The sequence below is a fragment of the Aythya fuligula genome, chromosome 1, assembly GCF_009819795.1.
Source record: "Aythya fuligula isolate bAytFul2 chromosome 1, bAytFul2.pri, whole genome shotgun sequence".
Classification (NCBI taxonomy): Eukaryota; Metazoa; Chordata; class Aves; order Anseriformes; family Anatidae; genus Aythya; species Aythya fuligula.
This window is the reverse complement of record NC_045559.1, coordinates 135,018,132-135,041,375: the sequence shown is the minus strand read 5'-3', so window position 1 is coordinate 135,041,375 and position 23,244 is coordinate 135,018,132. Positions and strand designations below refer to the sequence as shown.

General features: G+C 40.1%; 1 protein-coding gene across 1 annotated transcript; it reads left to right on the top strand.

Moving 5' to 3' along the window:
- Nucleotides 1–1,952: 1,952 nt before the first annotated feature.
- On the top strand, nucleotides 1,953–22,346 carry XG (Xg glycoprotein (Xg blood group)). Its single transcript, XM_032199206.1, has 9 exons — nucleotides 1,953–2,013; nucleotides 12,668–12,709; nucleotides 13,140–13,196; nucleotides 16,796–16,831; nucleotides 18,930–18,995; nucleotides 19,887–19,943; nucleotides 20,611–20,649; nucleotides 20,937–21,056; nucleotides 22,330–22,346. Exons 1-9 carry the CDS (start codon nucleotides 1,953–1,955, stop codon nucleotides 22,344–22,346), a joined length of 495 nt encoding a protein of 164 aa, XP_032055097.1.
- The last annotated feature ends 898 nt before the right edge of the window (nucleotides 22,347–23,244 follow it).

Genomic DNA, 23,244 nt, shown 5'->3' with positions numbered 1-23,244 from the left:
GGGCCCCTCGCTACAAGAAGGACATGGAGGTGCTTGAGCGGGTGCAGAGAAGGGCGACGAAGCTGGTGAGGGGCCTGGAGAACAAGTCCTACGAGGAGCGGCTGAGGGAGCTGGGCTTGTTCAGCCTGGAGAAGAGGAGGCTCAGGGGCGACCTTATCGCTCTTTTTAGGTACCTCAAGGGAGGCTGTAGCGAGGTGGGGGTTGGCCTGTTCTCCCACGTGCCTGGTGACAGGACGAGGGGGAATGGGTTTAAGTTGAGCCAGGGGAGTTTTAGGTTAGATGTTAGGAAGAACTTCTTCACTGAAAGGGTTGTGAGGCACTGGAACAGGCTGCCCAGGGAAGTGGTGGAGTCACCATCCCGGGAAGTCTTCAAAAGACGTTTAGATGTAGAGCTTAGGGATATGGTTTAGTGGAGGGCTGTTAGCGTTAGGTTGGAGGTTGGACTCGATGACCTTGAGGTCTCTTCCAACCTAGAAAATTCTGTGATTCTGTGAAATGGTTAAGCCACGTGATACTGGCTAGTCCCGTAGAAACCATTCTCCTTGTTTGAATTTATGGGGGAAAAAGGCACAAACCTGATTAGCCTGAACATAAAGCTTCTTGAAGATCCAATATCACTGGGTTTTATCAGTCCAATTTACGTTGTATCATCTGTTTTTTTGTAGGTAACATAAAACCATGAAGTCAGAGCAAACTCTGTATCGTGTGTTCTAGTTAACTCCACAGAAATGCAATTGGGGCCAGCCTTTGCTCCCTATTGGATGGGATCATCCAGCAACACCAAGTGCATACAGATCTGCCATTAATGGTAGCGAAGTCCTGCGTGTATTTGCTGCCCTAGCCAAAGCAGTGCTAACAAAAATGCCTGCAGCCTACACCCCAGCAAAAGGGTGCACGCACAGGTGTCCTGGTTGGTGCTGGGTGCCAGAGGGATGGTGGCAATTCAGTTCAGCAGACAAATGAACTGGCATACATTTGCTACATAAAGACTATGACAAAACTGCATTTTAATATGTGTGATTAACTGTCATTTTAATATATGTTAATGGAAGTATACACAATTTCTTTTTCCAAAGCTTTTTGTTCTCATGGTCAGACTGTGGCGTAGCACTGTTCGAGGTCACTCTCCATGCAGGATGTGCATGGATATTTTGCATTTAAAATATATATTTAGATCAATGGAAAAAAGAAAAAAAAAAAAAAAAAGACAGATAATATGTACCTTGTGAATAAAAGCATCTACCTTGGAGCTGAGCATGCTTCAGGTCATCAGGCTGACATCACATGTTAAGTTTATAATCTATTTTTTTTAGTTGTTGTTATGCCTCTGCAGAGAATTCCCAAGTCCCACAGAGCAGATCCTTGGCCTCCCCGTCCCTACCTTGGCAGCGCTGGTCAGTGATTTGGGCTCTGACAGGACTTCAGCAGCAGGTCCCACTCAGCCAAAATCTGAGCAGGGAAGCAGCGCTTTGCAGACAAAGTGTATCTGAGAGGCTGTTTGAGCACTCTCCAGAGCAGGCCTGCCTCCTCTCCCAGGTAATTTTAGTGCCTATGGCACCACACCCCACTTGGAAGGCGAGGATGTCAAACAGGTTGGCCTTCCCTCAGGGGAGCGGGTGGAGTAAGCGCATGCTGGCTCCCTTCTCACTGGCTCCCCTGCTCTCCGCCTTCGCCACCTGGGCGATAAATGCGTTTCTTAGAGGGCAGGTGGCACCTACGGTGCTGCTCATGGCTTTGCCGTAGTGGGGCCATCTGCTTTTGTTACCTGTCCTGCACCAGACTTGTTTTTTAGGGACGTCTCTTTGTTCTGCAGTGCTTGAGTGGGATGGTGAGGGATCTTGTTGGACAGAGCCCCTGATTAAAAGCGTCCCCTCAAAGCTTTGCATTGCCAACATCTATCGGTATCGCCTGGAAAAAGTAATCAGTGCAATCAGAGCACTACATAGAAGACCATGGGGAAATTCAGAAGAATCCTTCTCTTGTGCCTTGGCTTTCTTCTAGTCCACGTAAGAGGTAAGTGACCTTTGCCTTGACTTATTTCTAGGGTGTGGTTATTAAAAATGAAAAACAAAACAGCAACAGAAAGCTAAACCCCAGCCCCTCAACAACTACACTTGTTTATTTAGAAATAATCACTAGGATTGTTGCTTCTGTTTCATGAAAAGCGTTCAAGAATTTTTAGGTAAGTACTTCTGCAGTTTCATTTTTGATGATCTATGATCATGCTGATCGGAGTTTGTTTACTATCATTTCTTATTCTCTATAGTGTTGTTCTAAAATTATCCAGAAGCTTGAACTTGAGTATATATTTTTTCTAATGGAAGCTGTAAAATTTTTCCAAAAAGGTCCACAGTCAAACGCTTACTTCATGTTTTTAGAGCTTTCCTTGGTTGTTGATATTTTGGAATACATTGGGTATATTGTAAAAAAAAATGCTGCTGCAGTTTAAGGTATTCAGACTTTAATACTGCTGTAGTTTTATTAACCTTAGCCAACATATTCTTGAATATATAAAATTCAGACAAAAGCATGCATATTTCTTTATACGCAGGACTAATGCAGAACTAAATACATTTTGTACATATATTTTGAAGAATGAATAGCAGTTGGGGAAAATGTAATCCTTTTGAACTGAGTGTTTGTTTTGAATTCTAAAGTAATTTTCTTTTAGCAAAACATTCTGTAAAAATTCGTTTTGATCTCAAAACAAATAGGATTGTCCTTGTGTGCATCTGCCATGCAGTGTACTAGTAACAGTTCCTTTGTCATATATGACTACTATTGCAAATACTTTTAGAACAGCGTTTGACTGCAGGAAGAAGCCAATCATTGAGCACTAGTTATAAAATCGCTGCTGTTGCTCTTCCTCCTACCAGCCTGGTTTTAAACGGAGTCCCTGGGAGATCTTGCAATGATGAGCAGTGGGAAGAACCTTGCCTTTAATTAGAAATGGTTCCTGTAAATGTCCCTGAAAACACAGTGAATACTTTGATGATAAAATTCAGTGGTTGTTTCCACAGACTTAATATATATATATATATACATTTTTTTTTTCTAAATGAGGAATTACTTGGAGGTTTTCTGCAAGTAATGTGTCACAGAAACATCAGAGCAGCAGGACAGTGATGGCCTGCCCCACAGTGTGTTGTGAACAGCAATGATTCACACTGTCTCTCATTGCTGGCATGCAGTCTTTCTTGTTCTGGAGAGGTCTCATGCTGAATATTTCTGTTTAAATAATCTGAGCATGTGCAAGTCAATTTCCATATACTGCGTCATGTTAATTACAAGGACAGTCAGGCTAACCGTTCTTACTTTACACATGTGCTAATTTAGAGACAGTTCAGGCCCTGCTTTGGGGAAGAAGTCATTGCTACAAGCTGCTGAGGGCTTTGGGCACAGTATCAAGCCTGTGGAAACTATGTCATCCACTTTTGAAAAGCAAAATGAATTATTTTAAGTCTATTGCTACAGCAACTGAATTTTATCATCAAAGTTTTTACCATGTTCCACTGGACATTTACATGAACCATCTCTCAGTCCCAGTCAAGACATTACATGAGGAAAATCTTGGGCATGCTAGTGAAAAGCTGGTCTACGTCCTTATGGTAGGAAAGTCTATGGTATGATTCACACAAATGGGTGCATATACGTGCAGCCTTCATTCGGATCTAAACTGTAAACCATCTGTGGGAGCCCCTAGAAACTGCCATGCCACTATGGCCAGGCCAGATCATATCACTCCCCTTATGATCCAGAGTTTCCTTTTTGTCAGACTGTATTCAGGTAGTTGGCTGGACTGGTTTGATGCAGAAACATGGCATAACCAGGGACCAGAGTGCTCAAGAAAAGTGAGACCTGATATAGTTTAGAAACTTGCATGCTTACCACAATCTTCTTCAACGCTTTTACTCAAGCTCTTTTGTGTTTTGTTATTTTCAAGCTTAGGCAGGTTACATGAGTTCTCCCACAAAAGCTGAGCTGCAACAGCTAATTGCCTGAGTTGCTTTTAGCCCAACCCAAATGAAAGAAACTTCACAGAAACATCTTTCACTGAAGTTCACGCTCATGTCACAGGTCAGTTACTATGGCTCAGCTGGCCTGTGGTAATTCAGCTTCAGCTGTGTTTACACATCCCACTTAGGGCATAGAAAGACACAGCTTAGGACCTAGTCCCCCGGTAACTGAGACGGTGGACTTCTTTGAGATATACTGAAGGTCCCATTTGGGCAATACACTTTAGTTTTCACTGTGTGTGTACATGTCAGGGAGAGGCAGTCCAAACTGAGGTCTCCCTCCTGCATGAAACTGAGACTCTTGCTCAGACCTGACTGCTCCGAAATGCTCCTTGGGTTCCTAGTATAGGTACAATCCATGTATCCATGTTCTGTAAGACCAACTGATAGGCCACATCATTAGTAATAAAGACAGCATAAAGGCTGATGATGTTTAAGACAAGTTAAGTTTGCTCCATTGGATATTGTGCGCTATGTAGGTAAAGGGAACAGCAATTTTTGCTAGCCAGTAAACAATGTACCACTATCCAGCTAAGGTTTACTAAGGTTTTTGAATCAAAACTAATTGTGATAATTACACAAGCACTTTGCAGGGAGAAAATTACAGACCTGTTTGGATTTCAGATACTATATGACTTAATTTTATGAATAATGTAGTTTTCACTGGAGTTAAAAGAAAGCATGGGAGAGATGCAAAACGCAGTCCTATTTATCTTCTTCTGTTCCATCAAGCTCCTGTTCCGACCATCACTGCGTGAGGTCCCTGTGTACGTGCTGAGGTGCTCATGGCACCATGGGGATATACCAGACAATGAATTCCCTTGTTGCTGAGTACCAAAACTATTTCACTCCCAATAGCAGAGCTTCTATCCTCTGTAGGCATGTCAGCGCTGCCATCCCAGGGTGTAACTGCAGTTTGATAGATAGCATACCTGAAGTGTTTGAAATACTAATATCAGCAGAGCTGTCACAATGCCAACACTCAGGAAGAGCTAACAATTACCGTGTTTACTCAGCTTCTCTGGTTCACTTTTCAAACACTGCTGCCACTTTGCAGGCCTGATAGAAGTACCCAAACTGCCTGTTTTCAGGCTGTAGTTTTCCCTCATTTGCAACAACTGCCAATGCTCTTCCATCCCACTGAGAGCAATAAATTAATAAATGTCATAATTCTTTCAGGATCAAAAATCAGTAAAAGTGCGCCTCCAGATTGTTTTGATCTTTGCTTTTAACTTTAGAATCTTCCTTCTTTTCCATGTGGGGGCTAAGATCCATGTTTGTTAAAGGAAAATACTATCTAAAATCTGCTCTGTAATACAATATCTCATGAAGCCAGGTAGGCCATCCTAATTGAAAGAAATAACTTGAATGAGCTGTGAAAATATAATGATCCAACATCTGCTGTGTATGCTTTGTTTGACATCAATGGATTTTGGAATTCCTGAGGAATCTATTAAAAAATATGGAGCAACGATGCTCCAGATTAAATGAAAACAACAGCCAGAGTGTGCACTAAGATTAGCAGACAAAATAAAGCGAAGTCCCTTCTTGTGTCCGAGGCCTTACAGCAGTGGAGGAGCCAGGCATACACTCCTCACACAGCCCTGAGTTAGCAGCCACAACCTGCCCCCCAGCTCCTCAGATCACTATCTATGTTGGAGCAAAACTGTGACTGCTCCTTGCAGGTTGGCATCTGCAAGAGGCAGAAATTGAGATACGAGTCAGATATTTCCATTCCCAAAGATTGTACAGACCAGCTCATTCCTTGAGCATGGTGATACCAAAGAGAAGGCTGGCCCTTCTCTTACAAATCCAGCCCAGGTTTGCGGAGTGTTCTGCATGCCGGGAGTCTTGGCCTCTATTCCCTCTGAAGGGCTCTTCCTTGCCAGATCCTCTCCCAATTCCCCTGCTTTTGAAGTTCAGATGCCAACTAATGCCCCATCACTGTTTGCCCAGGGTCATTCACAGAGGCTTCTCTGTGCATTCCAGTGGCTCCTTCACATCTGTGAAGGGATTTTAATTGTTTCTCTCATGTAGACCAAATGAGAGGAAGGGTGGCTCTTGAGACTCAGCAGACACTTTGTTGCTGGACAGACCTGCTTGCTGACCTCCAGCAACTCTTTTCAACCCTGTTGTTTTAAAGAAAACACATTGTTAATGGCATGAAATAGAGAGGTTGTAGGCCTAATTTCTTTGCTGTCTTGCATCTTGAAAGCGCAAGCAGAGAATGTGTATGAGGCACCCAGGCCACCCACTTTGACTTGGCAGTGTTAGTAACCCCCTGGGACCCATATGCAGATGGAGTACTGTGACTTCAGGAACACAGGATTAGCTACACAATAGAATTTTTTTATTAAAAAAAAAAAAAAAGTAATTTCGTTTGTTGTCGGTTATGGAATAACACTACCAAGATTTGTGCCGCCCATCCGGCCTGATGAAGATCTAAAGGTAGTACATGAACTCTAGTACTGCCCTGGTGGTAGAGGTGGGATGAGAAGGCACTTTGCAAGCAACAGAAGAAACAAATCCTGGCGTCTCCCTGACTTCCTGCATTATCTTCAGCACCCCATGTTGTCTCTAAACTACCACTGAGGGAGAGTGAGGATTAGCCAGGGGGTGCTCAGGCAGTGCCTTGTCACCCTGAGAGCCAAACACAGCAGTTGCTTGTGCCACACCACAGCATTTCAGTAGGAACACTCATATAGGCCTCTCTCTGCGACCACCTCCTTGAGCAGCTCTCACGTAACGTGACTGTGGTTAACACTTGAAACAAATGGCTGAAATGGGCTGGCAGCTTCAAGAACCATGCATGTACAGCAAGATGCTTTGGCTGAACAGCCCGTGCCATGACATAGGCTCCACTTCCCTGTGACACAAGGCTGAAGATCTCAGTTTCCATGTTCTGCTTCCATAAGATGCAGAGGCATATGGTGCTGCTTCTTTAGAGATACCAAATCCTTTGCTCTGCCTGTAATTTTACAGGACAAACCAGCTTCTTCTGCACTCACTCTCAAGCAAAATACAGAAAATTATATATATATATATATTAGATTTTATGTATGCAGGGTGCATCACATCATGAAGAACAGTAGCTACCTTTGAACAGCTGCTATTTGTCCACAGCAAAGTAAACACTATAAAAATAGATGTTATTCTTTAGTGTTTGATGAGACCATGCTGCCCAGACCTAAAGGAGTACTGCCAGTCTTGCTTTATTAATATATCTTATTTGCTGGTAATTATTTAAATGTGTTTTTGTATGAATAAGTGAGAGAGACTTTTAATTTCCCTTGAATTCAAAACATAAACAGAAGTGGCCTAGCAAAACACATGAAACCAATAATCAGGTCCATATGTTGTGGTTTATAGACTGGAACTTGGATCTAAATTACAGATTTTAAAGCACGCTCATTTTCCACCATGCCATCAAGGGGCTGAAATCGCAATCACTGTTTGTAGAATGAAAGGGCCATGGTGGAAAAGAAAAGCTACACTAACGTCATCAGGAAATATGGATCATGAGAGTGCTACATCAAAGAAACAGTACTAACTCACTGAGATTTTGTCCTAAGTGTCCACTCTGAGGCGTAAACCTTTACATTCTTCCACAACTTTTCTTATATGAGTAATTTCCTTTAAACAAACCTAATTACTTCCTGAGTAAAGTTGGACCAGTAAATGGGGATGTTCTGAACCACAGACTTGGGAGAATACATACTGTTTTCTCATTACGGGGAAAATATGTATCATGATTGTATAATAATCAGAAATGATCCGTACAAGGAATAACTTACCATTTCTGCTAAACAGAACATAAGTCCCATGAGTGAGTTAGATAACATATTGTTCCTCTTCAGATATTTTTTTCTCACTTGTGAGTCATTCATTTCTTCCTCAGTCTCTGCCAGCTTCATAATCTTTTAAGCTCATTGTATTTGCAGAACAATTCTTATTTAATTATGTTGAAGAAACCTTTTTTCTTTGTTTTTTAAATAATGTGAAATTAACTTATTTTCTCTTTCTAGCTAGCTCATAACTAGTTTTTTTTTTCTTTCTAGTTTATTTGTAACACAGTTAATCTTATCCCATTCTTATGACTGCTATCAATGCACTGAAAGCCCATTAATTTAATCATCTCCATGAGAAAAAGAATTTATCTAACATATATATGCACATTAAAGATGTATGTCCATACAGACGCATATGCACATATAAACACATTTTCTCATGTATGTAAGATTCATTTTTATTACTAGATTATGTATTAAATGCCTGATAAGTTCTTTTCATTTGACCCATAACCTGACTGTCATTTAACATTTATGCTGTCTTGGTTAAATGCGTGTCATTTTAATGGCCATGAGCTTTGTTCATATGGATGCAATGCAGGACTCAGCCTTCTTACTGAGTTTCAGAATTGCAGAGTGATGCCATGGTAGGCTTTTGACAGAAAAATTCTGACTGGAGTCATAGTGTCTGACAGGTAACATTGACCTGCAAGAACCTGGCCTTACTCCATGTATAGTCTCAATCTGTGGGAACTCTGACTCTTGAAATCAATCAGTTACACAGCTGAAGGGCAATGGATCTCTTTAATATTTAGGTTATAAATTCAGTCATAGGCAAAAGATGCTGCCGGCTGGAATTTAGTTACTTGGATCACACTTTCAAAAAACTAATATGGGCAAAAGTTAATGAATATTAAGTGTGTGTCTGCCTGAGGACATGATCTTGCAAGGGAGTGACTGCCTTGGTGGGCTAAGGTGACCTGAGCTCCATGTTGCTTTAGCAAGATGTGCCATATATCCAAGGGAACTTAGTAAAAGCTGCCTTGCTATCTCTGTGGCAAAAAGCAATCATAACAACCTCTAGAGTAGAGCAAGTGGACTGACAGTGATTTTATATCACCAGCCTTCCACACATTTTACTAAAAAGATTAGCAGAAAGTATGGGCACTAGTGAAAGCAAGTGGCCTGCCTGAAAGAATCATGCCTGTAAAAATAAATGTAGTAACTGCAGTTTGGGTGATAGTGTTTTGATGCTTGCCTTTATGGAGTCCATTCTCGCCTGCGTGGCTGTCACAGGGAAGTGTAGTGGCAGCAATTTAAGCCATGTCTACACTTGAAAATTCTGCTGGCACAGCTCTATATGTTTGATAGAGATGAGGGAATTACATTGCAAATAAGCCTGAAAGTGCCAGCAAAAGTCCTGCTGTTAGTATAGTTTATTGTGTTTGAGCAGCTCATATAAACATGATTAAAACATCCCTTTCTCAATACAAATTGTATATCCATCTGGAAGTTTTGCTTTCTTAGCTTGGCATTTCCTCATTTGCAGATAACGACTGTTCAGTGGTGTCAAGCAGGAGTGTATAAGCATTTTTTAAAATAATACGTCAAGAATAATTGTGAACCACCCAACAAAAAACAATATTACAATAATTTTATTTCTCAGTATGAACAGGGATACTCCAGAAGAAAGGCTTGAAATGATGCCAAGAAATAGCATATTAGTCCAAAGCAGTAATAACAGAGATAATTCTGAAATAGCACATCCTGCATAACTATTTTTTTTTCATAACTTCATCTACATTAAAAATAATATATATATATATATAAAATCCAAAGGAATAAAAATGATTTCTCCCTACTGAAATTTCTTTCATTTTCATCAGTAAATTTCCAGCTGTTTCCATCATGGAAGCTGGTCCAAAAAGGCCATTTTTATAGGTGAAAAACAAATTTCTTTTGGCCTGTTTGTTCTGTGAAGAAGCTTGTCTAATTAATTTCCGATGCCATTTATCTTCAGAGTTCCCTGAAGTGACTGCAGTTCCTATTGAGCTAAATATTCTCCAAGTCTCTAATGTGTTTTTGTTTTTAGACCCACCATTTTGTGGATGAAATCTGGGCTGTTCAGCTATTTAACCATCTGTTATCCTCCAAAATTAGATTCTTAAAACGTCTAGGTGCAGCCTCAGAAATGGTAATAAGCACTTAAAATTCTGCTCCACAAAATTTTTCTCCTTGCGGCCATTTCATGTCATTATTGGAGGAAGCCAGGATGGAAGTCCAAGCAATTTTTTCAGTTTATTGGAATATCATTTACTATGCTACACAGATGTCCACGTACTGCCCATCTGTCAAGCCTTATATTTACATAGCTAGAGAGACTTCAGCGTAGATTCCTTTCTTACTCCCAGTCATTCTGTGTTAGTGTCTGTTTCTTTTTATAATTTGATTTATCATCAGAAATAATTAAAAAATTAATCTGAATAATTTCTGCAGGAGATTCTCAGGCTTCTTTTCTTCTCTTAAATTCTGTCTTCTATGTCTTCCTTGCCATCTCAGAACAACACCTCTGGTCTTCTCCCACCTTTTTGGAGCACACATACAACAGGGAAACCTAGTTATTCTCCAGGAGAAGGGCAGATGCCAGTAACTGTTTCAGTCTGCTGTTTTGCTTCGGTTCTCATGCAGCTGGAAGCATCTGCATCCTCTTGTCTTAATTCCAGCATCTCTTTTGGTTTGAGACCTCCATTCTTTATTTTTCTTTCATTCTCTTAACTTCAAGGAATATTATACCCAGAAGTTTCCCGTAGCCTTCGTTCAGAAGATGATTTTGTCAAGTTCTCCTTACAGCATTAGGACCTCAGCAGCTGCTTTCTATATCCTTAGTTCCTGCGTGTCAGGATCTGTAACAAAGGAGCTGGTTTGGCCAACAGCTCTTTGGGCTTCCAAAAGTATTTCTGATGACTCACTCTGATGAGAAGTGGTTTGAGCCCTGTTGGCATTCCCCTGCAGCAGGGCTCAGATCATAGAGCCTCCTTCAGCTCTCAGGATGCTGATTATGAAGGAAGTTTTGTCCAGAGGGTAAAATCAAAGGACACACAAACTGAACTCTTATTGCTGGCACTGAAAAAAAAAGCTTCATAAAAAAAATGAACACCGTAATTTGAACATGTATGTCTTACAAGCAGGATGCACTAGGGATGGCAGGACTGGGGTGACGTGGCCAGGCTGAGGTTAAGCGTGGATGTTGGCCTGTGTGCAGGGCCTGCCCCTCGGCCTGCGGGTCCCATGGCAGGGGCAGGGCAGTGGCATGGCTGTGACAGCCCATGGGCAGGCCCGGGGCCAGCAAGGGGTGGTTGTGCCTCAGGACCCCATCAGGAAATGTCATCTGAGGAAGCCACTTGATATATTTATGCATTAATGAATTCATATAAAAATAAGAACCTGTCGGGGCATTAGGGTGTTATCCATTTAAGGGCCCAGGCAGCTAGGTTGGCTGAGAGGCCAGGGCAGGGGAAGGGGATACTCTGCAACCAGCTCAAGTGATAAGACAGAAAATGGTACCCTAATAACATTAGCGGGATAGCCTTACGCTGTTATCTGCTTTTCCTTTTCAAACACGGGTTTGTCATATTGTTTTATGGAGACGGTTTTGTTACAGAGGCCACTCGCTATTTAGCATTCCAGCCTCATTTTCTCTCTTCCGTCAGACACTAGCTATAATTAAGTTCACAGTCTTACGTTAAAATCCTCATGGGAATCAAAATGGTTTCACCTTATACTCCCAAGCTGCTTTCTATTTGAGGATCACACAGTGTTTTATCGCTGATAATTAATCTTTCCAGGAGCTCTTTGACACAGACAAGAGCTGTTACTGAAGAGCAGTAATTAATGTGGGGAACGCCATGCAGCCTACCAGCAACTGCAGAGCAGCGACTGACACTGAGTGCTGCTGCTCTGGGGTGTCTGTGACAGCCTCCGTCTGCTCCTCAGTTTCCCTGCTTGAACAACACTTTTCTTGCTGTGAGGCATTCGAGACCTACCAAGAAAAAACACTTTAGTCGAGGGCTAGGTAGGCTAAAAAACAGATGCAGATCAAGAGACTTGCTTGACAGACACGGTAAAGCACGCCTGCTTAGGAAAGCCATAGCGCACGGTGGCTTTCCATGTACTCATGCATGCTGAGCTTCAATTTGGCATGCAAACTCAGGAACAATGGAGTTTCAGTCCACATGAGGACTAACAGATACTTTCTCTGCAAAGAGGTAAGCCACAAAAGCTGTATATTAAAAGGACAGTGGCAGACTTTAAAGAGTGCAATGGAAATCTAGGGTGAATACCTGGGTTTGTTCAGTTCAAAGTTGTATGCTCTGCTTTATATATATTGAATATTTTCCAGTTTTATTTACCTGCTAACTTTGAAGGGCAGGATACTTTTCCTGCTGTGACATTTCATGCACTGTCACCTAAGACAGAACACAAAGGGTTATCTTCTCCCTTTTCCTATTTTTCTAAGGTATAGTGGAAACTAAATTAGGTAAACACATCTTTATATGTTACTGCTGGCACATGTTACAGGGAAAAAAAAAAAAAAAAAAAAAAAAGTTGTCTCAGGTGACAAACAGTCTCAAGTCAGGCATGCCAGGAAAGCTGATCTCTAAAACTGAGCTTCTGAGCTTCACAGCTTTGGCTGAGCATGGCCATTCAGGGCTGCCTGGGGCAGGGACAGTGGCTGACAGCTTGCTCTACACCAGCTCTTGTTTGGATGGATTTTCCTTTTGTCTTTGAGCAGTGTTCTGGCTTTGTTTGGAGCCCTCAGAGGTCTTGGATGCCTGCCTGCTGATCTTCTCTGCTTCCTTCTAGGTCAACGTGACTTTGATTTAGCTGATGCTCTCGATCACCCGGGTAGGTAAATCTGCTATCCTTATTTTCCTATGGCATTTAGATCTAAATATAAATCTTAAGTCTGTTCTCTTTTTGTTGAGAACTGGAACATGAAGTAGCTAGTACTTAAGTTAAAAGTCTACAGGTCAGGGTAGTACTAGGTTTTTAACTTACATACAACTGGAAAATGCTCTTTTTTTGTTTTGTTTTGTTTTGTTTTCTGGTTGCTTTTGTTTGTTTTAAACAAATCAATGTTTTAGTCATGAAATTAAAATTTTCTTTAAAACAAAATGATTATGGCTTTGGAATTATATTCCTTCCTTTTTAGTTTCTGCCATGATGCATAAAGATATATTGAATGCAGCTCTCTAGATCTGTAGATAATTTTTTTTGATAAGTTGAACAATTTTAAGATTTTTTGTTGTTGTTGTTATGTCACTGGGTCCCACAGATGACATTATTACCAGGAAGCCTACAGTGATCAGAAGACCAACACGGCCTCTGCTGAGTGAGTAACACAGGCAATGAATGGGTCATTACCGATTTATGTTATGTAGAAATTGTCTCCCATGATATTTTTGATTATATTTACTAATATGCCATAGCTGGGATCATTTGTGTGAATAGTAGCTGTCTTCTGTATATAAAGTAAGTACTTTTTTGACAATTACCAATTACATGTCTTTACTACTTCCAGTAAGGCTTTAAAGCATGATTGGCCACAGATAACATTTTATTTCCTGAAGATCCTCAATACTTATACAGCCAGGATTGACATCCTGGGGAGTATAAAAATGAGTAACTGTAGCTAAAAATGGGTAATTGTTCTACTTTTTTGCGTTATCTCTTCTTTTAGCACAAATGTTCATAATGCTTAATAACAGAGTTGAGTATTATCTAGTATTGATTGCTACAATGACCCATGTCAGAAAGGAAGAAAACTGGGAAGATCAGAGAGGACTGAAAGGTTTTAGCTGTAATTTTGAGGATGACAAATTATGACTTTCAATGAATACCTGTTGCTGTTGAAAAACCCCAATGCCAAACAATGATAAAAACACATGCATATTTATAACAGAACATTTTATGACAACATTGATATTTTACACCTAAATTACACTTAAGGAAATTTCTGACTATCAAGCAAAATGTTTGAATCGGGAAATGCTGGATAATGTAAGCCTACACAACAACCTTCAGTCTTTTCTTGGATAAATATTCACTAAGTTTTAGGTACTTGAAAGTAGTTACATGTTCCACATGATGTGAACAAAGAGGGCAGTGTTTTGTGAATATGCTACCTACTAAATCCTGCAATGGTTGCACTCTTCCTTCCCACTTGCTTTTGCAAAGAAAATCTTTGTTTGACCTAGACTAGAATAATCTGTTGCTGTACTGTGAAGTACTGTTCTCTACTTCACTAGCTGTCCTGGCTTCCTTTAAAGTCAGTGGAGAGAAATCATCAAGTCTAGGAACAGTTCACGTAATCCTAAATGTGGATTAGTTGTTAGCCTAACATAGACATTTTAAGTATGTTACTTGAAGACCTGGAAGTCTTCAGAGTCTTCAGAGTTTCCTCAGAGTTACCTTAAAGGTAAAATAAGGAGGTCAAGTCAGAAGTCAATATCTATGGTGATACTGCCCCAGTCAGGTGAGAGAAATCGAATATTTAGGGACTGCTAAATCTGTTAGAGAGACAGCAGCGGGAGGATTGCCCTACCTGAATCAGCTTTGCTAATTCTTGCAAATGAAGAACTCCATATTTTCCAGACCATTTTGGAATCTTTCCTGACACTAAAGAGAATTTCAGGGAGTTTAAAAGTAATTAAAACTAATAAGAAAAAAGTGCCAAAGTAAATTACTGGATTTGGAAACATGCACAGGGATGATACAAAAGTATATCCTAACATCTGCCTGATGATTCATTTTAACTTTGGGGTTTCCTCTGCGTCTCGTTCAGCCAGTATCATAGAGAAGTGAATCTGGCAGAGATGACAATTTTGGCAGAGCGTGGTACAGGCCATATCCTCCACACATCACTTCCCAGACAAGAACCTCTGTCTGAGTAGAAGCACTCCTGTGGGTAGCTTCCAACTAGTGTAACAAAATTCAGTGGAAAGGAATGGTGAAGTGTGTTTTTAAAATCTCTACATACATTGATTTTAGCCACTCACACTCATCCTGCTATTAATTTGATTGTCATAAACTCAAACCCACATTCTTGGGAGCACCAAGATGTGTGTACTCCAGTAGTCTGGTGAGCATCATGTGCAACGTGGGACAAGGTACAGCAACTACTGAGCCCTTATCCTGTCTCTGTGGTTCTTCTCAATAAGAAATGCCAAGCTAGCTTATAGGCAGATCTTTCATACTCTGCAGGAATCACCAGCTATTATGGAAAGGTCATTTACTTCATAATCTTGCTTACTTCCAACTCCCTGAACCTTAGGCCGGATTGCTGTCCACTGTCTACTTTTGGTTGTTTACGGTATACAGACTCTGTCTCTAGTCTGCTTTTTGGGTGGGCTAACAGGAAAAGTAACGCTATGGCTGATAAGCTGCAACCTTTGGCTTTAGAGTGCCCTTCTGCTTTTCTCCTGCTGACAAGTTATCTCTGCTGTTGCTTTATTGGAGCTCAGGCTTGCTGGTTTTCACAGAAACAACACATTCCTCAATTTTACTGCAGGGAATGGTGACTTTTATAGTCTGTTCTTTTAACCCTTTGTTCTGCTCTTTCTTCTTGTGCTTACACACACATTTCCATTCATCCTTCATTCATACAAGCCTCAATATTTCTCTAACAAATCTCTGCATGAAGGCTCCTAAGTGGAACACTGCATTTTACCTGAATTCTTAATCTTGATGATAAATGGAATCCAATTTGCAATTTATTGTTTCTTACGATATTAGCCTTTGACACGTAAAGGTATTTTTGAAATGCAACTCTGCTGGCCAGACCCAGACAGAATTAACACCTGGCTTGACAAGAACAAACCTATTCATGTAGCAAGAATTTGATTATTTTCCTTCCAAATTTCCTGGTGACATCAAAGCATTTCAGAGAAGTTACAAAAATGTTATATATATATATATAATGAGACTAGACACTGTGCAAAAGCAGCTTCCTTCTCTCTCTGGATGGAAAGAACATGTGAAGGCAGACTTGTGCATCGTGATGCATTATAAAGAAAAAAGTATATATTTATTATATATATATGTGGCAATAAGCATCATTATGAAAATTTGGGTAGATTTTGCTTTTTCTTCTGATACTTTCTATCACTCCATATTAACAAGGAGCAAGAGAAGGACAGTAATGTATTTCTGCCTATAAGTTAGTGACCTTTGAGGGGTCACTGTCATTCCAAACACACCCTAAAATATCACCCACATATTCATATCCACACCTGAACATTGGAAATGGAATTCCTCTTGCTTGTGCATCTTATGCAGCTCATTGACAAATTGTTTGTTTAATGGAAAATTCCATTCCAGGTACTGTGAGACACATGCACAGTGCTGGGGAATGGTAACAGTCTGCTTATTCTTTGCATGATGTGCCTATGCAGACATTTAAGAACATTTTAAAACTTTTATAGTTCAGCCAAAGAAAAACAGATTGTTGCTCAACCTTAGACAGGTGCATAGACAAACAAATTACACCGAAGCCAAGCATGCACGTACAAGTTTTAACTACAGACACAGACATCAATAAATATGTTGTGTGATTTTTTAATATAAAATAAAATAATCAGATACATTTTAATATTTTAATATTTTAATCTAACTGATTTTATTTATGTATCTTGCACATATACTAAAGACATACCGATCTTGATTCCAGTATAAGATTTATTATATAGGAACAAATCCTTTGTATTTTGAGTGGAAAGTATGACATAATTTGTCTATTATTTTGTTGGCAAATATTAAATTCTGTAAAGTTTTTCAAGAAAAGTGGAATATCTTATTTGAATTTGTGGGTATGACCTGAAAAACAGTTCCTTGTCAAAAATAGTTTTACATTTTCTGTTAAAAGCTAACATTTCTCTTCCCCCAAGAACTGTGTTACTTAATTCTCTACATATTCTTCCCTTTCATTTTTAGACAATGATCTGCATTTAGGAGATGCTTTTGGTGGAGGTGAGTACTTTATTTTCTCAGATTTTTGTTTGTTTGTTTTTGTTTTTGTTACTCTTTTTCTGAAGTCTGCCTAATTTGTACAAAAAGAGTGGGGACAGTAGGATGGGCTGTGTCCAATTGCCAGCTATAGGAGCTTGCTGGCTGTCCAATTTGTATGGACAGAAGTCAGCTGTGCTTCACATCACCATGCCAGCCCACCACAGCCATGGCTAGGGAGTGGCCATACTGCCCAGTCAGCCATGAGGGACCAGGGTGGGAGGCAGAAGGTTGAAGACAGCAGCAGATAATGCCAGCAGTTCCTTCAACTTCCAGAAGGGAATCTGCTGAATTTTAGAAATCAGAGGTAACAGTGGGGAGAGAGCTGTGAGCTTGTTTTAGCTCTGCTGACCACAAATCAGAAATGAAGGAAGAAGTGTTTTACAGATGAGCACTGATGGATATACAGGTATTTCAGTCTTAGAGAATCATACCTTTTACATTGTTCTTTCCCACTTCCAGATTCTCCTCTGGCATTTTATACCTGTGCTGAATGACATGTTAGTCTGCACTTTATAGAGCTGAAGCTAATTTTGTTGATAAGTCCCATTTTTATGCTGTTGCTTCTTCCTGCTCAAAGCAAGTGTTCCATTCCTGCAAGTTTTTACTGACTATCTTTGTGAGAGGATTGTTTTAATATGCTGATTAAATTACTTATGAATGACTAAAACATCTTCAGTAGTAGCCGCCTTCCCATTTCCTTGGTTTATATTTCTTTGGTCCATTTTCAGTTCATGTTTTAAATTGACATTCATACGTGGTATAATGGGATTAATATATACCTCTATCAATAGCTGTTAAGACATTATTTTCTTAGAAGCTATGAGAGAATATGTAAAATATCTAATAGCTACTAATATCTTGTGCTTAAGGAAGACTGAATAACTGCAGCATCATAATAGAAGGAATAATGGGATTGGTAGCTTTCCCTTTGGTGTTGAGTCTTAGGTCGGTACACAGGGTTCTGGAATAGGATAAGTCTCTTCTATTAAATAGAATTCATTAGGTAAAGTCTGATTCAGAAAAGCTTTAAGAATGTGCCTAGAATCCATTGGCTGCCATAGGCTAAATTCATGCTGAAAGCTGAACATATCTCTAAATAATTTTCTGACTCAGAACATAAAAGTTACTCACAAACAGAAGCATTATGTTTAGTATCTAGACAAGGAGAAAACATGATAAAAGTGCATCTGCCATGCATTGTAGGTGAAAGAAAGATTTAAGGAGAGGGAGGGAAAATGTTATTTATTTCTGTGACCTAGCTTTGATTTACCAGATGCAAATTTGCTGCCTGACTATGTGAGCAGTTAAACATGCTACTGACCTGGTTGGAAAAGGGACAGCAAGTGGGGGCCTACTCTGTGTATGCAGAGGAACAGCCCTGGGCATCCTGTTTGAGTCAGATTTCATTGCACCAGCTCTTTGTGTGCAATTTGGAAACTGCTACTGCTAATCAAATGCCTCTCTGTCCAGCGCATCTCTGCCCATAACTTTGGCAGGAATTAAGACTAAATGCCAGCACAAAGACCTAAGAAATAGCTGAAATCTGAGTACATTTTGCACTGCTTAAGAGCAGATATTTCATCATGCGTTCGTTGAATTCATCATGTTTTAGATGAACTAATGTAATGTAGTGTTCTTAGTAATACCTGCTGAGGACACAGAGAAAACCTGTTGCCTCCCACCCAGCCCAGAACACCGGCTGCTCTCTTGGCTATGTGTAACTGCACCGCTGACACCTACAGTAGCATACCGTTCTTTCCAGCTGTCAGCACTGATTAATGTTAGGACATGCCAGAAATACATGAAATATTTTCATTGAACATTTTTCGAGTTCTTCTCTCGTTTCAGTTTTGAAAATTTTCCTTTCCATTTTCTAATTAGATTTAGTAGCTAATTATCTTTAATACAGGCCTTGAAATGTTTTAACTAGTGACAAGGTCCTTTTCCAAATTCCCCAGGGGACAAATGAGCAATAGGTACAAAATCCCAGGTTATTAGACTCTTCATTTACAGCTCTCAGTTCTTCTTGTTCAATCGCCTAACTATTTACTATCAACAGGTGAAATCCCAAGACAACCTTTATACCCACCTCTTCCACCACGACCAGGAAGCCACAGTAGTTCTGGTAAGAATATTTTCTCCTAAGAAAATCTACCACTGAACTGTTTGGAGCAGATGTGTCGAATAGATTACTTTCTTATTTTTTCATTATACATAATTTTTATCATCCCTTCCGTATATTTTCCTTTTTTTATCACTGCTCCTGACCCAGTGTTTGGAAAGATTTTCTGAGCTTTTGTGATGGCCCCATAAAGCTTTTCTGCCTGCCCCAACTGTAGGATGTTGAATCCTAAGTGGCAGGAGACTAATACTTACCTTGTTTATCCTTTCATTATGAATATGTACACACTGAACCATGCTAAGGTTCAACTGACATCTGTCGACATGGAGTACATAAGCCTACGTACAAATCCATGCTGAGATATGGATGTGAAATGGCTCTGGGGCATACAACTGGTGGGACTGGGGAGATGGATTTAAGCCTATGTTGCTTTTGGATGTAGTCCCAGACAACCTCTAAATACAATGGAAGTGGTACATCAATCCTAACTACTACCATGTACCCCATATTTACTACTGGTATGATTGTGGTGGTGAGCTGTGGACGTGCCCTTCCTGAGTCTTGCCTAGAAGGGACCCACTGACTTCCCACTGCAGGAGCTGCTGGGATTTGAGTCCACACTTTGGGTTCTTAAATACAGCACTTTTTTACAAACATGCATGTCTTCATGCTCAGAATGGGCAGCCAGCAACAGTCTTCATTATCCAGCTTCTGGGTGAATTTGAATGGGTGACTAGTTGTGCAAGGCACCTGACCCACTGCCATGTAGCAGATGGGATTTCAAAGGTCCCTCACCTTTCCCTAGAACAGTAGAAAACGACCGGCCAAGGGAGCTGAAGGGGTTACCACTGTTCAGTTATTTTTCCAATAGAAATCCTAATTTTTATCTTGCAGGAGGTTTTAATGACTTGGATCTCGTTGATGGGAAGCCCTTACCACCGCACATCGCAGGTAGTATTTATTTACCAATTCTCATTGTAGTTTTTTTCCTAATATTTATAATTAAGAGCTGTCTGGTTTTGCTTTAGCAGAAATCTGTTTGTCACCAATAGTGTAGCACAAGACTCTGCTACTTTTATTTAGATTAGCCACCTTTCTCCACGAACCACAGCTTTGAGCACGAAGCTCTAGATCTTTTGAAACAAATCCCTAAATGCCTTACAGGGCTAAGGCAGCACCTTGCAAGATTAATCCCTTCAAATTCAGCTTGGATAGTCCCAAAGCACGGGGCTTCTGCTGAGAACTGAAAGTAAATGCACCACATCTATATCTTGACATAAATCATTTGATTGTCTGGCAGTAGAGGATAATGAGAGTACAGTACTAGCCTTCTATTTCCTTTAAATCAGCCTGATGTAGACAGCTAAGGATTACCCTTTTTTTATATATATTCTTCAGATAATATTCTTCTTCAGAAATGAAGTGGCAGGAGGAGGGGAGGTTAATCCTCCTACCAACACCAGTGCGAGTCAGGATTAGAATCAGAGCTCCTCTCTCACAGAGTCCCACACTAGCTTCCCAATTTCACGCTGCATGAAATCGCACTTTGCTGAGCATATACTTTGTTCTCAAACATGATGAAAGACATTTCTTAATGAAACTTCACCCTCTATTCCAGGAGAAGAAGAGCATCATTTCAATCACGGTGGAAACACAGGTATAGTAAATAATGTATTCTACAATTTGTTTCAGTTCACCATAAAAAGTAGGAAAATGTTAGCCTTATTAGTAAATATACTAAATGATCTGTGTGACACTGTTTTCATACTAGCTGTCATGTAACATAATTTCCAGTCTTCTGTTTAATTCTACTTAATAGATTTCCAATGTTTTCACTGAACAATTCTCAAAGTTTTGCAAAAACACATCTTAGTGGGGAATATGCTTAAGTCATGCTATTTCAGTGCCTCTGATTTTATTTTTTTTTTCTCTCATTTTCTACAGATTCAGGATTAATAGCTGGAGTTACTTCTCCTATAATTTCTGCTTTTGTGATATTAGTTGTTGGATCAATAGCTGCCTACACAGCTTACAAGAACAACAAACTTTGTTTCAAACCACGTGGTAAGACAAAACTTTTCCCAATTTCTGGGTTCATTTAACACTGAGGTAGACAGGAATTTTACTAAATAAATAAATAAATAAATCAGTCAGAACAGAGATAGGTCAATGATGAGGGCATTTGAAAGTCTACACAGTCTCAGTGGTCTGTAAGAGATGTTGGTAATTAACATGGCTCATCAAGGACAAGTATAGGAAGCCACAGCATGCTGAAAGGACTCAAAGGAATTGTGAAATGTGAAGTCTTTGCAGCCACAGAGGTGACTGACTGTTGTGACCCTGAGCCTACAGACCAGCCTCAGTCGCCCAGATCAGCCTCACCTGGGACATCACCATAGCCCCTCTGGCCAGGGCCCCCATTTCAGCTCAGACCTGGGTTTTCTGTCCTGTCCCGGTCTACATCTGCAGTGTGTCTGCCCCAGCCCTAGTCCTGGATTGCTCTTGGGTTTCTCATCTTGGCCTTGGGCTTGGCTGGTTGCCTTGCTTCCCCCTGAGGATCAATGGATTGCCCATAGGACATGTTTGTCATCACCACCCCACTCTGCTCACCTTTGCTATGTACAGTGTGGTGACACCCTGCTGGTCAGGCTATGGCCCAGGCTGCCCTGTGAACATCCTTTTTGGGAACAGCCCCACTTAGCTGCATTATAGGTCAATTTAAATTTCTAATTTTAGTTCTCTTTTCCATAATGGGACTAACAGCTAAGACATATTTATCACATATTAAAAAGTCCCCCAGATTTTTAGGACATGAATGCAGGATGTGCACAGACAAGTTCCATAGGCATTTCTGGCAGATCCAGTATATCCCTGGTGCTTAGAAGGCCTCATCCAGAAAAGATTTGCTAGACTGAGGGCTGCTAGAGATGCCACAGGGAGCTGTGGAGGGGCTGGGTACTCCTGGACAGTGTTACACAGAGGACATTCACATGGATCCAAGAGGGACGTCCTTAGCCACAGCAAGAACTGAGGGAGGCTGGTCAGGGCCATTGAGGCCTGTTTGTGCCCTGAGGGTCCTGTCACTTTTTTTCCCTCTGTTTCTGTAGCTGGGGTGTAACTGAGGCATGATGAGGCAATCAGTGACCCACCTGCCCTCTGAAAAGGGGTGTGAAATGGAGGAAAGGGAAAGGCTGCCCATACTTCTCTACGGGTACAGGGTTCCCCCTTGATGTCTCAAAGGGATGGGGGCAAAAAGGGCATGGAAAGCAGCTGATGTAGAACTGGCAAAGGATATCCATAGCAGAAATGATGAGTGTTCAATCTTCATTTTTTTTAGGTGGGGCTACAGTGTAAGCTGTAGAAATGAAAACTGTCTGCTGATGACAGACTCCTTCGGTTGTCGATGTTCACCCCACAGATCTGACATTTATTCTTCTGCTTTGTAATTCTGACAAAAATATCTTCCTCTGACGAGCATTTTGTTGAGACATTGCAATACTGTTCTCTTTGACCTGTTGTTACTCTTACATCTTGAGCTTTACATCATCAAAGATGTACTTAAAATGTCCAGGAATAGTACTGCACTATCTGAAGTGTATTCATAAATGCTGGATAAGTATTTTGATTCAGAAGTTATTTTAAATAACATAGAAATCAAGTTTAAGATGAGCTTAGAATTTAATTTAAATGTTTTGGCTTTGAACATTTGAGTCATGAACAATTTTGTTCCCAAATTAGCCAAAATACTTAATCTTTCTGATGGAATAGAAATAAGGAAATTGCCATTTACATTCATATATTTTGGATTTCTTCAGCATATTTCTGTATTGTCTGTAATATTTAAGGAAAACTTGAAGTAGTATAGAGAATTAAGAATTTTAATGACTTTATTTTGTATCTTATGTCTGAATTCTTGCAAAGTAGAAAGAGCTATAGATGGAAAATTCTTTCTTAATTTTGATATACATCATGAAAATAAAAGAAAAATGCATTGATGAACCACTGTTTAAAATAACAAAAATGATAGCAAAACAAGCTGATTTTATTTATTTATTTATTATTGTAATGGTACTTAGCTCTTCTCGGGAACTAGAACCTGCCATTAATTATGTTTATCATTTATCTGCCTGCTCTAGGAGCCTATGAAGGCAATCTGGCTTTTTGTTTTTTAATTTTTTCTTTTTTTTTTTTTTTTTTTTTTTTTTTAAGAACCATATTGTTAATAATTTCTGTAAAGGAACACTATGTTCAA